Below are 13,258 nucleotides of genomic sequence, written 5' to 3'. Positions count from 1 at the left end.
GTTATGTAAAATTGCTAGATTATGGTAGAAAACAACTTAGTTAGTCCCTATGGATTTTCACGACTATGGACTAACAGACAAGAGGACGTGTCTATCCCCAAGTGTGGGGGGTCTGTAGTGGGGTTGTGTAGAGTGAAGAGTGATAATGCCATGGTGAGTTGTGTAGTGTGGGATCAGTGTATAAATTCAGATAAACTCAAGTCAGGCAGCTGAACTGGCAAGTCTAATAAATATGCCTTAAAGAAACGTGTTAGTTTCAAAAAGGTGCAGTGAAAAGCCAAGTGTCAGGCTTGATAACAGAGTACCCGCTTCTAATGTCTTTTGTTATGACATGGCCTGGGAATCGAAGCACTGACCTTTCACTTTCCAGACTGATGCTCTATCAATATGCCATAGCTTTTGATTGTCTATTTAAACTTCAAAAGCATACCGAAGTCGGCATATTATGCATCCTGCTTGAACCACAACCCTACTAAGAACGAAAATTTACATTGAAGTCCACATTTTACTGTCTATATTACATTTTTTTTTTTTAAGCTTATAAGGGGTATATAATTGGTTAGTAACTCTTATCCAAAAGGATTAGTTTCAACGAAGTTTGAACAGCTTGCCACCCCCTTAAAAAAGCATTTCAGTTATATCCCAATGTGTCAGCTTCAGGCAGAAGATGCAACATCGCCTGGCATCTCAAGTGGTCTCTCTCTTCCCCATCTCTATGACGTGATCTAACATGGTTTTCACATAAAGTCAAGGTAACAGATCGTACAGTATTATTGTGTCGATATCTAGCAGAAAATAGTGTTGATACGATTGGGTATCATGTCACGATTACATTCTATCGATATGAAACGCTCATATGCAAGAGCCATATCTCAAACCACAAACCAACACTTTTCTGCACGAATATTCAAATCTGTCAGGTTATTGGCACCATCTATAAAATGTCCACTCTTTAATAAAGCAACCCAATCAGGTCTAAAATCGTGTTGTTCCTGCCATGAGATTGACTCGGCTAATTGTTGAACTTGCGATCAATACACTGGAACAGACGGAACCATGGATAAAACTGCAGTCTTTTAGGCCATAAATCTTCCAAGAATATTGGCTTTACTTCATCCCACCAGACCTCTAAAAGACATATACTGATTTCATTAGATTTTGTCCCTTGTGAATTGACATTCAACTGGAAAGTCATAATGAATTCTTCAAAGGAATAAAGGTGACAGAAACCTTTCGATATGACAACGAGTTCCATTGTATGTTTCAGTGTAGTATTTACTCTTCATGGTCGTCTTGACATGGCAGCTGAGTGTTCCACACTATCTTCCTAACAACCAGTGTCCGAAATAACTGCCTGCACGTGGCTGGTAACCTTTTTGCCAGGCTGCATGAAATTTTCCTCCACCTGCCTGACTTTCTGGCACATAAATATATGACTACTTTCGTATTCAGTTTTATTATGACTCCTTGTAGATTCTCCAGTAATTGGTTGCATTATTTCAACTGAATCCAGACACTATTTGTCTCATGTTTTGTTTGGGGTGATTTTTCATTATTTATTATGTCTGAGTGTGGGCAGGTAACTTTGAAGATGGGCAGGAAACACTGATGGGTCACCTGCCCGACTGTCCTGGATGGGTTTTAAAATAATTTCAAACAACTAAAAAAATATTCCTTCATGACAAGCTATTACCCTCGTTTTCAGTATAATAATATAATAAATAATAAATAATTAAAAATCCACATTCAGGGCACCATTGAAATGGAGACAGGCAGTGATGGAGCTGATAATCTGACCAAACAGACGGTTCAAGGTGGTGTAGGAAGGACGTTTACCACTAGACTGATCAGTATAGCAAGAAATATTCAACAGTTTAAGAGTTCTGCTCTGGAAATGGAAAACGGACAGCTGACAGACGATGATTGTTACACAGATTATGATAGGTAATACATGTCACACAGGGGTACAATGATTGTAATGTATGTGAGCCCACCATCAGAGCATGGCTCCTGGCATGAACAAAGTACAATTCCACACGTGTCATACTTACACATAATCATCTTCTTCTTTCTTCCGTGGTTGATAACTCTTCACTAGTTTTCTGAAACAAACAATGACAACAATTACATGATTATATCAATGTGGTCTCAGTTGAAGTCATAACACTCACAGCAATATTGAGGAACATCAAGGCTGCAGACATTTGGGTTTCACTACGGCAGTTTGCGACTATATTCAAGTATGATTATGTCATGCTTCAATAAGGGGTGGTCGGGGAGCCTAGTGGTTAAAGTGTCTGCTCGTCATGCTAAAGACCCGGGTTCGATTCCCGACATGGGTACAATGTGTGAAGCTCATTTCTTGTGTCCCCCGCTGTGATATTGCTGGAATATTGCTAAAAGCTGCCTAAAATCAAACTCACTCACTCATGCCTCAATACAGGATACATGTATATATACTGAACCAAAAGAGTTGGGGGATCATGAATATTTTGGGGGATAGTGAAATTGTGAGCTCAGTCTTAGACTATAGAGATCGATAAGTGTTTGTTCCAATCTGATTTTGAATACATTTGTTGTTGAATTAGTTGTGAAAGCATCATAAGGGTATGTACAAGGAATAATGACTGTAATTTCTGAAATGAGTCAATATGTGATGTGTGCTTAACTAGGAGTCAGACACACAGGATGAGACAGTGCTCAACTCGGTAATACATTGAACAAAAGCAGGGCTCCCTTTCACAAAGTGAAGTGTTGTTAACAACGTACTCATCAATATTCCAGCTATATTCCAGCTTGACCACCCGATGCCGTTATCGCCTTCAACGTGACCCATTGTAACCCAGGGCTCACAAGTTACAAATTATATCAATTACAAAATAAAATTTCACTATGAATCTAGTCCAGTAGTCAGAAAGGAATATGCACTTGGCCACTCCTGAAATGGCATGGTTCAATAGTAAAAATATACTTAACCAATGATTAGTGCTATAAATGGCTATACAAAGTTATTATTGTTCAAGAATGAGATCGGAAAATGAGTGAGTTGGTCAGCTAATAGTTGAATTGACCAGCTTCAAGATGGTGTGCAGTGACGAGGACACCATTAATCAATCAGTGGGAGTACACGCTGTCACCTCGCCATGACGGCTTGCACCTACATCAAACACACCTACCCCTGCAGGGCTCTCCCACAGCCTATCAAATACCCAGGAGTAGTACCTGATTGAGTAGTGTGTCAGTCCACACAGAGATCACAGAGTGTAGTAATTGTCACCTGCATCGGAAGGGTTTCCAAAATCAAAAGACTGCCCTTATCAATAAATGGCCTGTATTTTAACAAGCTGGAGTGAGTGAGTGAGCATTGCTCCCCGCAATTGGGATCCATGACATGCATCAACAAAGTCAGCAAGCCTGACCACCCAATCCTGTTAGTCACCTCTTATGACAAGCATAGTCACCTTTTACGACAAGCATTGGTTGCTGAAGATCTGTTCTACCCCGGATCTTCAAGGGTTTCACTGAAACCACGATGCTAGCTAACCCCTTTATCGTGTTCTGGTTAATACCATTGATGACCATTAGGGTTAGTTGTGAGTTAGGGTTGGCTATCCCACCTCTTGTAGCGAATCTTTCCTGAGGTAATCCAATGAAACCCATTGTAATCCGGGGTAACTCTGTATTCTTATCAACAAAAAATATGTACCTCTGGAACATTCTAATTGTATTTCTTCTGGCTCCAACAGCATTGATGACTGTTGGAATCACACAAATCAGACGACTATCGAAATGCATCAATATGAAATAGCCTTCAGAAATAAGGTACAAGGACCAAAATTTTCAATTAATTATTTCAAAGAATGACTTTGCAACAAAATCAATATGATGGCATCAAGTGACTCTCAAATTCCCCTCTTCTGAACATGCAAACTCCTCAGGCATTTCTAAATCGGTACAAAATTACAAATTAATTCTATTAATCTACAATTTCTTTTCCTTTTCGATTGTTCAGCCAATGGCCACCAAATACTTCCACTCCATTCTGGAGATGCCTGGCTAAGAAGCAAGGACAACAGAGAATGAATATCATCTGGCTGAATACAATTGCAGGTGTGGACTACATTCCAATAGTGGCCAGACAATGGAGTGTGTTCCTGCGAGGTGTACCAAATTTCCAGAGCCCATCGGCTTCAGCATGGTGCAACCAGCCATATTGTATTGGCTGAAGGCCACACATAGTCAGGATGCTCCGCCATTACGACCACTTTCACTCGGACCCCCAGTGGCCATACTAGATGTATGGCAAGGTGTTTGACTTGGTCACCCATATTTGTCTTGGCCTCCTTTAACAATGTTGATTATGCTAAAACAAAAGCTGTATCCCTCTGGGAATATAAAAATAATCCACAGTGCTAACATGCTTCTGATCTGTCCATCAGGTAGTGTTGATTCACAAGGCTGTGAAGTATTGGTCAAGTATTACAATAGAGTCATACAATAACGGACAGTGTGTTGTTCGATCTCACTTGACAATATGTCAGCCTACCATGGTGGGTTGGTAATTCTGGGAGAAAGACCTGAAGTTACCATGTATTGAACATAGGGTGAGGTGAGGTGAGGTGAGGTGAGGTGAGGTGAGGTGAGGTGAGGTGAGGTGAGGTGAGGTGAGGTGAGGTGAGGTGAGTTGAGTTGAGTTTAAACCTGTTTCAAATTGTATATCATGTTATTATATGTGCCAAATTAGTACTGTAATGTTTGCATTGTTCTGAGTGGGCACTTAGTTCAGAAAATGTTCTTCTTTCTTCTTCTATTCAGAACTATCTATCAAACATATTTTCAGCCAGAACTCTTCAGAAAAAATGTGTGAATAATAAGCATGAAAACAACTTGAGAAAATATGTCCAGAGTTGATGAGAAGGCTATATTTGTGCTGTGACAGCAGTAATTAGACTTGCGCAAGTCTTGGAGGAAATAACTTTCAGAAATCATAATTTCTAGATTATATAAATAATAAGAACAAGTTGTCCCTATAAGAGACTTGCTCATTGATGTACTATCCGCTCATCAAGACTTGCCTATAAGGATATAATAACTATACACCCATGGACTTGTCATTCAGCACAGCCATGGAGCAAGGCTAGGCGATGATGTGAATCATGACTTATGACCCCAGGCACAAGCTAACCAACCCATCACCAGGTCAGTCATGCAAGGAGCCTGTGGTCACACTTGATGCTTCAACCCAAATATCTTTGTCCAAGGACAGTCATGTTTGTTGTGTAAAACATCGTAACTCCAGGACACATTCTCCATGTTGAACAAAGGTGTTTTGGCTGTATTGGGTGGGTCCAAACAGCAAAGATACACAACTGATTTTAATTACAAATCTTGCATATGGTAGATGGTTCTTGAGCGGGTTTAGAAGCTCGGCTACCCTGCAGCGATGTACATCCAAACCAGCTGCTCCGGTCCCCCAAAGCTGGGTTGAGCCGACATCGGTCCAAGATTACACACACACAACATTTTCACTCAAATCTCAGTCTTGTTTAGAATAAAAATTAGAAAAGTACGACAGGAAGGGCGGCAATGGCTTTTTCAAAGTTATGTCAAATGGAAAAGTTGACATATGGCACCAGAGTGGGGAAAGGTAAACCTCATGATGGCCAACCGCTGTTCAAATATTGGACCAATGTGTAGAAGTGGTCCATCGTCAGCACACTGCCATTGGGAGGATGAAGAGATGCTGTTCGTCTGTTTATAAAAAAGCAATTGTATTTATTTTCCACGGCAATGCCATAGCAGTGGGACTCTGACTATGACAGTGTGTATTTATTTAAACACAACTACACTTCATCAGTGGGGAACAAGTATACTTTGACAATGTGTATTCATATGCCACCATGATCATGTTTCTGTGTTGAATGCCCACCCGGAAATATACCAGCTATTTGATGGTGGCCTGTAAATAATTACCAAATACGACTAGAACAGATCCTAGTCTAACCCGGAATCCCCAAGGGGGTAATAGCTTTCAGCCAGCACAGGTTCTATTCTAACCCGGAATCCCCAAGGGAGCAATAGCTTACAACCAGCACAGGTTCTATTCCAACCCGGAATCCCCAAGGGGGTAATAGCTTTCAGCCAGCACAGGTTCTATTCCAACCCGGAATCCCCAAGGGAGCAATAGCTTACAACCAGCACCTTGTTTTATCCCCTTAATACCACTAGACCATGGAGGCGGTCACAACGAGAAATATGACCCACGATGTGCGACATTAACCTATTAGGTCTAGTAAGCTCAACTAGTAATAGTTCATAAAGTAACACTAAATCTGAATATGGTGCTTTATGCTAGTTCGGGCCACTAGCTCAAAAGTTATTGCACAGATTGCTTCCATGTCTTTTTCCATGCACTTATCCATGCAGTACTAAAGGGCATGATTATTCCTTATCAGCTCAGTAAAACCTGCACCCCGCCAATCAAATGTTACTCTAAAAGTGTGACCTATCAACATAAACACATTATTACGTCTTTTAATTTTAAAAACCTACTTAATTATCTGCATCTAGTCAGCAGATTGTTGCACAGGAGTCATGGGCAGCAAGATACTATTAATTGCACAACTATTTATGGATAGTTATCAATGATGAGGGCTTCTGTTGAAAAACTTCAATAAGAGCACTTATGGCGATGATGTAATAGAGGTTTTATATTCGGGGAAATTATTCTAAAAACACAAATATATTAGACTAAATAGCCATGATAATGAATGTAAACTCTCTTTCCAAAATTGTCAGTTCAGCAAAAAAATCTGATATTTGTGACATGTCTGTATGATATGAAGCATTTTCACACACAATTTCAAGAAAAGATCTGAGGAAAAGTTAAGTCTACTGGCAGACCAGCAAGCCAGTGACAACAGACTAGTATTGTTTGGATGAGAGAGTTCATGGCGTCCTAACAAAAACACCTGTGCGCACCAGGCTTTCTGCAGAGACGTGTGTTGATAAGAGGGCTCTTCTTCAGGGACTTCAAGCTTAAAGGATTCCCTTCCTCTGTAGCAAGATTACCGTAGCTTGTATTCGTCTTTGCTCACATTTGCAAATCTCCTTTCGTGTTTAATTTGTATATTTGTAAACTGATGATCTGTCATTTTCGACAGGAGGGCTTCATTTTAGCATGTGTTAAGAGGTGCAACTAATGGACAAGGGATATGTGTCTTTATGTCTTGGTGCTACAGACAGTACGTCTTTGGCTATTTGAAGATGGATGCTTGGACTGTGTCAATTCTTTCATTTGAGCTGCACACATCTGTCTGGATAGAAGCTGGAACATCATCATTTATTCTGTGTGAAGATTAGGAACTGATAAAAATAATCCACATTTCACAATGGATTACCCAACACAGAAATAGACAATATAAACCTGAACATTAAAACAGTCGCATTAATAAGAGATAACTTTTTCATACCTGGCTTTACAAAACTTGGAATGTTCAAATAAATCTGAACATTAAAACAGTCACATTTAATAAGAGATCAATTTTTCATACCTGGCTGTGCAAGATTTGGAATATTCTAAAGCAATAACAACAAAGATGTCTTTGGTGCTTTGATTACAAATTCCTAATTGAATTAACTGTTGTTGTTTTTTTCATGACAATGGCAGGCATCCAGATAAACCACGTTCAAAGCTGGTGCCAAACTTACATGAACTGAATTACAACTGGACTTGCTTTAGGAAAAATAATTCCAGAGTAGCTTGATTGAGACGCATGCAGAATCGTATATACTTAACACATCTTTGTAAGAAAAAGCCACCTAATGCTTGGGTAAAAATCCAACGTCCTTAGTTTAATGTAATTAGTTTTGGGGGCATAGCTGCTAGTCCTTACAATTTGTCATAAGGTCTAACCCTGCAATACAAGGAAGATGTTACTCTGTCTGTTGTGATATAAATTATCAATGTTATAATCACAATGAACTGCCACACTGTCCCTAATAATCCTTCTGAAATCAAATGTTACACCTGATCTAGATGCTCAGATGTTTTTACGACAGAAAATTAAAGTGGTCTCTGGGGTGCTTGAAGGTTTCTGTTATAGTGCATTTATCTGGGGATCCCTTATTCAGGAATCTTGAACATTTGGGTTTTGACAACATGGAAAAGGGCACCCTGACTTTTAGAATACTGATGATAATCTATCACTAGTATCGTAAGTGCCTCTCACAACAGTTTGTGAGGTCTTCGGGGTCCTTGTTAGACTAAAGCTTAGTCTCTGAAAACAGTGGTAGACACTAACATTATTAGTCCACTAGTCCTTATAATGATAACAAATAGCAAAACACATAAAAATGGCATATTTCTACTAGTCCTTATGATACCTTAACTATTTGGCAGTTTGGCAAGAACTACAGGACTAGTGCCAATTTCTAACCCTGTGAAAATATATCAGTTTGATAGAAACTACATTTAAATTGAAAAGGAAACCCACAGTAGTTCTTGAACCTGTGGAAAATCTAGACTTGCTTCATTTAGGGTATAACATCACAGAAGGACTGAGTGGAAGGGACAATACAATGGTTCCGGACTGTCAGACAGACTAGGCCTTGTCATAATTCTAAAACAAAAGATTTAGAAGTCATCAGATTCAAAAATGATCATGACCCAAGCAGCAACCTTCACTGTTTCCCTGACCTTCAGTCCACACACCATCAAGGTAATCTTAACACTTTTTGTCAAGCACGCCACAAGAGCATTACACTGATTCAATGGAAAGTCAAACCTACTAATCAGCATTTGGGCTCGTCAGGCAGTAGTGCTAATCCATATCCCAGACTGCACCAGACAGCCTGTGTACACACACCCCTCCCCTACATGCATTTAGCTGTGTAGAGGTACCTCCTTTATCCCCCCACATGGGGAAGCAAACACAGCTTGTGTTTCACAACATCGTTCCTAACGGCAATCATCTCCACCCCATCTGTTGCTGCAAGTGAGCCATCTCACCTTTCATAAGGTTGAGGTGAGGTGAGGTGAGGTGAGGTGAGGTGAGGTGAGGTGAGGTGAGGTGAAATGATGTTTAATATCACACAAAATATTATTGCACTTATGCAACATATTGTGTGTGAGTGTTTGTCAGTGTGTGTGTGTGTGTGTGTGTGTGTGTGTGTGTGTGTGTGTGTGTGTGTGTGTGTGTGTGTGTGTGTTTGTCAGTGTGTGTGTGCGTGCGCGCCAGTGTGTTTGTGCATGCATGCGTGTCTCCTTGTACTAGTTCAGACTTATGCCAGTTTTACAGCGCTAGCCCACTGAGATACCGCATTCAGACACAGTAATCTTTGTTTTATCCCATTCAATGCCGAGCGCTAGGCACAAGTACCATTTATAACATCGTTTGGTATGACATGGCCAGCGATCGAAGCACCAACCTCCATTCTCTCTTCCACATGGAACAACATTACTTTCTTTGAAAAGCCAGATACAACTCATTCCAAGTCTCTAATCACAGGCATTAAACATGTTACATGGCGACTTACAGAGCAACTGAACCAACTAATACTAAGCAAGCTTGTATATATCAAGAAGAAGAATCAAGAATGTTTATCGTACAGAACACCCTCGTAGGGCAGGGTACTAACTATCTACATATGGACATAAATATAACTATCAACATGAGAGGTAGATATACATAATGTACATTATCATTACAGTATATCATGGCAGCGTATACTAAGTGTTGATACTGTATTGATCATAGAATAGAATTCTTTGTAGAAAAACACCCACTTGGGACCTGGTACCAAAATGGTGCATTTGTATGGTACAGAGATGAGAACATGGTATATATATATACACACCATAGATGCATGAATTTATCTTATCACTCAGCAATATTCCAGCTATATGATGGCGGTCTGTAAATAATTGAGTCTGGACCAGACTATCCAGTGATTGACATCATGAGCATCGATTCACGCAATTGGGATCGATGACATGCATCAACCAAGTCAGCAAGCCTGACCACCCGATCCTGTTAGTCGCCTCTTACGACAAGCATAGTTGCCTTTTACAGCAAGTATTGGTTGCTGAAGATCTTCATGGGTCTTATCTTATCAAATTTGGGCCTCATGGTGGTCTCAGCTTAAACAAGTGAAATACAGTCCTGGCAACAAGACTTGACCATTCATGCATTCTTTTGGAGGGTTCACAAATTGTTTCAGGAGGTTGGTTTTATCAGTCTGGGAAGGGTCGCCTATTTCAAACAGTGTCATGAGAAGTCTTGTGCTGGGAGTGGAACACAAAACAATCTTTCTCTTTCAAATCTTTTTTCTTTAGACTTTGAAAAAACAGTACCTTATATCCTTTTTAGTCAAAGATACCAAAGTGAATTTACATCAAATATTTTCTCCATCTACATCCTTTTCAACTTCAGTGTAGACGAATGAGTTTATTGACTGTCAGCATACACCATGTTGATAATAAACAACACATGTAGCAAGACCTCTGCCAGTCTGGACGGACTCTCTTTAATGAAGGAAATAGTACACGGCCATCTGTCAGACTCCAGCAAGAACATCAATGATTGATGCTCACTAATACTAGTAATAGGCCTCTCACTCACAACCCTTTCCAGCAGCCAGAGTGCAACTGCTACAGAGTGTCAAATATTCATGTCACTGACTTGAGAAATCAATTATTCATACTCAGCACTCAACAATGAATTAAGAAGCTAAATTTGTCACTATGTTCTATATTCATGGTATCACAATGAAGTGTGTTCTAAGATTTTATTAGTAATATATTTTCAATAACCCATGAAAAAACCCAAATGATTCAATTTCTGAGAAATATTGGTCCCTCAGTGCTGCAGTTTGATTTGAATAACCAGTGGTCAACTGACCTGTGAATACATGGACCTAGTATCCACACTCTCCAACACAAGTGTTACATACTTTTCAAAAATAGACAAAAACGGTATTAATTCCGAGGTCAATGAACCTGAATCACAAATATCTGTGAAAACAATACACCTTGGACCCATGCTGTTCAGAAGTGGAAGGTCACTGTTCTCCCAAAACATATCCTTCTTTTTCACAGGTAAAGGGTTACAGGGATTCCAGGTAAGAATATAGGTCACCAGCCACTTATGCTTGTCCTAAAAGGTAACTAAATGGATCAGCTGGACTTTGTTGAATGCATGTCATCGCATCCCAATTACATGGATCAATGCTCATGATGTCAATCATGGGACTCAATTATTTACAGACTTCCATCATATAGCTGGAATATTGCTGAGTGGAGCATTAAACAAAATCTAACAACAAATTGGCCCATAAGTATTATGAAGCTCAACATTGAGCACAGCTACTTTCCAGAGCTCCCAACACTTGTCAAGACTCTAAAGTGCACCATAAAATGTGCCCTATCCATGTCCTACAACACCCCCCTGATACCAACATAAGTAATCTATGTGTGCACCTGGCTACCTGTCAGCATGGCGAACCAGGAAGTAAGGGGTATAGAAACCAATTGTGTGACACACACGTACAGCTAAATAGCACTTGGCAGTTGAATGCAGCCTGTTGATTTACAATGATAGTTAATATTGATATGACCTTAACTTTTTCAATGGTTTGTCAACATGTGTGATTGTATCGCCTGTTCAATAAAGCAGTATCTGAATGCATGGTTGAGTGAATGTGGGTTCACTCCATGGTCTGCATAATCTCACAGCTATAGTCCTTTATCTCACAGCTATAGTCTTTCAAGGACACAGACAGCTCTAATTACTTACTACCAAACAAGCAAACAGAACACTTCAACTGTGTTTTGTAAAAAAACAAACATTTTTTTTTTTTTTAAATCTGATGCAAATGATTAATAAATGAATCGAAACAAAATATACAAAAGAAACCAGAAGATTGAACGGTGTTTGAAATTAAGCCTTAAAGAGGAAGGGCCCTCATTAAAACTCAATTGTCAAAATAATAAAATCTGCTGGCCCTTTGATTCAAATAACATAGGATCATCCCTTTTGGACCCCAGAACCCCGTTTTGAACAGTGTCAAAGATAACAATCTGATTGGAATGTTAAGAAAGTGTACTACGGTATATTCAATAATTCTAAAACAAAAGATCCTGGGCTGACTGGTCTTCAGAGTAAATGCCACACTAACACAGCCCAACTGCCACAACAGCCGGTCCTCCACTATTTCAAAACACAATTCAAGTTTCCTGTTTCTGAAATTATGCACCTCTCTTGTAAAAATCCCATTATTTTTTTGTTCCTGTTCAAATGTTTTCAGAAGATAATTTAATCAAACAAGGATGTAAATGTGGCTTAAACTTTAAAATGTCGCTCAACCCTCACCCTAACAACAAGTACCATCCTTGACAATCTTTTGGAATGACACGGCCACCAGGGGATTGAACCCTGGACCTTCTACTCTCCCAGTCTTATAAGCATGTGTATGAGTGAATGAAAGTTGCAGCAATATTCCAGCATCACCACAGCAGTAAATAATCAAGTCTGGGACATGGTATATGGACATGGTATATGGTATATGGACATGTAGTGCTGAAACACTTAGGATGATGGTGTTATACTGTGTGAGGAACAACAGCAATCGTCTCTCATACAGACACTGAAGAAGAAATATCGGAAAGCTCCCAAGCAAGTCTACAAAACCATGGCAAATGTAGATTTCTCTTGAAAATGAAGCCGTAGTAAGCACCCTGGGTGCTTGGCGAATTGACAAAGTGGGGTGCTTATTGAAACCATCCACAAGTTACACATGTTGTCAGAGATCAAGCGGTGCTTGAAACTTGATAAAAATGGTATAGATTTTCCCTAAATTACTTTGAATCAAGTACAAGAGATAGCTAACCCATGCCCTTCCACATAACTAACCCTAATGATCGTAAAGGGGTGTTTGATCGGAAAGGGGTACCCAACCCTAATGATGGTAAAGGTGTGTTTGATCGGAAAGGGGTATCCAACCCTAATGATGGTAAAGGGGTGTTTGATCGGAAAGGGGTACCCAACCCTAAGGATCGTAAAGGGATGCTTGATCAGAAAGGGGTACCCAACCCTAATGATGGTAAAGGGGTGCTTGACTGGAAAGGGGTACCCAACCCTTGATAAAAATGGTATAGATTTTCCCTAAATTACTTTGGATCAAGTACAAGAGATAGCTAACCCATGCTCTTCCACATAACTAACCCTAAGGATCGTAAAGGGGTGGTTGATCGGAAAGG

At 39.8% G+C, this 13,258-nt stretch overlaps 1 protein-coding gene across 1 annotated transcript in view; it reads right to left on the bottom strand.

The window, feature by feature from the left end:
* The window catches only part of LOC139458559 (cdc42-interacting protein 4 homolog), a 29,121-nt gene extending 23,625 nt beyond the window's left edge, over window positions 1–5,496 (bottom strand). Inside the window, exons 1-2 of the mRNA XM_071239986.1 lie at window positions 5,435–5,496; window positions 2,052–2,102 (exon numbers count right to left, since the gene is read on the bottom strand). Coding sequence (XP_071096087.1) covers window positions 2,052–2,102; window positions 5,435–5,496 — 113 coding nt within the window. The remainder of the gene's footprint in view (window positions 1–2,051; window positions 2,103–5,434) is intronic.
* Between the last annotated feature and the right edge of the window lie 7,762 nt (window positions 5,497–13,258).

Source organism: Haliotis cracherodii, unplaced genomic scaffold (assembly GCF_022045235.1).
Source record: "Haliotis cracherodii isolate W230 unplaced genomic scaffold, xgHalCrac1.p SCAF_13, whole genome shotgun sequence".
Taxonomy (NCBI): Eukaryota; Metazoa; Mollusca; class Gastropoda; order Lepetellida; family Haliotidae; genus Haliotis; species Haliotis cracherodii.
The sequence above is the reverse complement of the archived record's forward strand: the minus strand, read 5'-3'. Positions and strand labels throughout refer to the sequence as shown.